Raw genomic sequence first — 848 nt, 5'->3', positions numbered from 1 at the left:
TAGTGCTGCTACTAGTGCTGCTACTAGTGCTGCTACTAGTGCTGCTAGTGCTGCTACTACTAGTGCTGCTAGTGCTGCTACTACTAGTGCTGCTAGTGCTGCTACTACTAGTGCTGCTAGTGCTGCTGCTGCTAGTGCTGTGCTGCTACTACTAGTGCTGCTACTACTAGTGCTGCTACTACTAGTGCTGCTACTACTAGTGCTGCTGCTACTAGTGCTGCTACTGCTACTAGTGCTGCTACTGCTACTAGTGCTGCTACTACTACTAGTGCTGCTACTACTAGTGCTGCTGCTACTAGTGCTGCTACTACTACTAGTGCTGCTACTATTAGTGCTGCTGCTACTAGTGCTGCTACTAGTGCTGCTACTACTAGTGCTGCTTTTTTTTGTGTCGTAGTCTGTCTGTTTTGTTTCATGACTCTGATATCTGAGACATGAACCTTTTTAATTAAATGTTTTTAATTTATTATACTTTCTTCATCCCGCAAGGGGAAATTTGTTCTCTGCATTTTGACCCATCCCTATACAGGGAGCAGTGGGCCGCTCCTGAGAAGCACCTGAGGAGCGCTTAGGGGTTCAGTGTCTTGCTCAGGGACATTTCGGAAATACTTCTTCTAATGAGTGAAACACTTCTAAACTCAGTGTAGTTGTTGTATAAAAGATATAAAACACTTTAGAGGATAATAAACACTAACTACTGTTTGTGTTGGTTTGTTTCTGCAGCCTGAGACGGCGCAGATGGGTGGAGACGATCATCCTCTCCCTCAGTGTCTCCGTCACTCTCTGGCTGAACTGATTCTGCCTCCTCATTGGACTGGACTGAGCCGCCGCAGGATAGGACGGGGGGG

General features: G+C 46.6%; 1 protein-coding gene across 1 annotated transcript in view; it reads left to right on the top strand.

Moving 5' to 3' along the window:
- epc2 (enhancer of polycomb 2) overlaps positions 1-843 on the top strand; it is a gene marked incomplete at its 3' end in the record, with an annotated part of 5,630 nt that extends 4,787 nt beyond the window's left edge. Inside the window, exon 9 of the mRNA XM_031879570.1 lies at positions 724-843. Within this exon, the coding sequence (XP_031735430.1) occupies positions 724-843 (120 nt within the window). The remainder of the gene's footprint in view (positions 1-723) is intronic.
- Between the last annotated feature and the right edge of the window lie 5 nt (positions 844-848).

Source organism: Anarrhichthys ocellatus, unplaced genomic scaffold (genome assembly GCF_004355925.1).
Source record: "Anarrhichthys ocellatus isolate YVR2014 unplaced genomic scaffold, GSC_Weel_1.0 scaffold294, whole genome shotgun sequence".
Taxonomy (NCBI): Eukaryota; Metazoa; Chordata; class Actinopteri; order Perciformes; family Anarhichadidae; genus Anarrhichthys; species Anarrhichthys ocellatus.
This window is presented reverse-complemented; position numbering and strand designations above follow the sequence as displayed.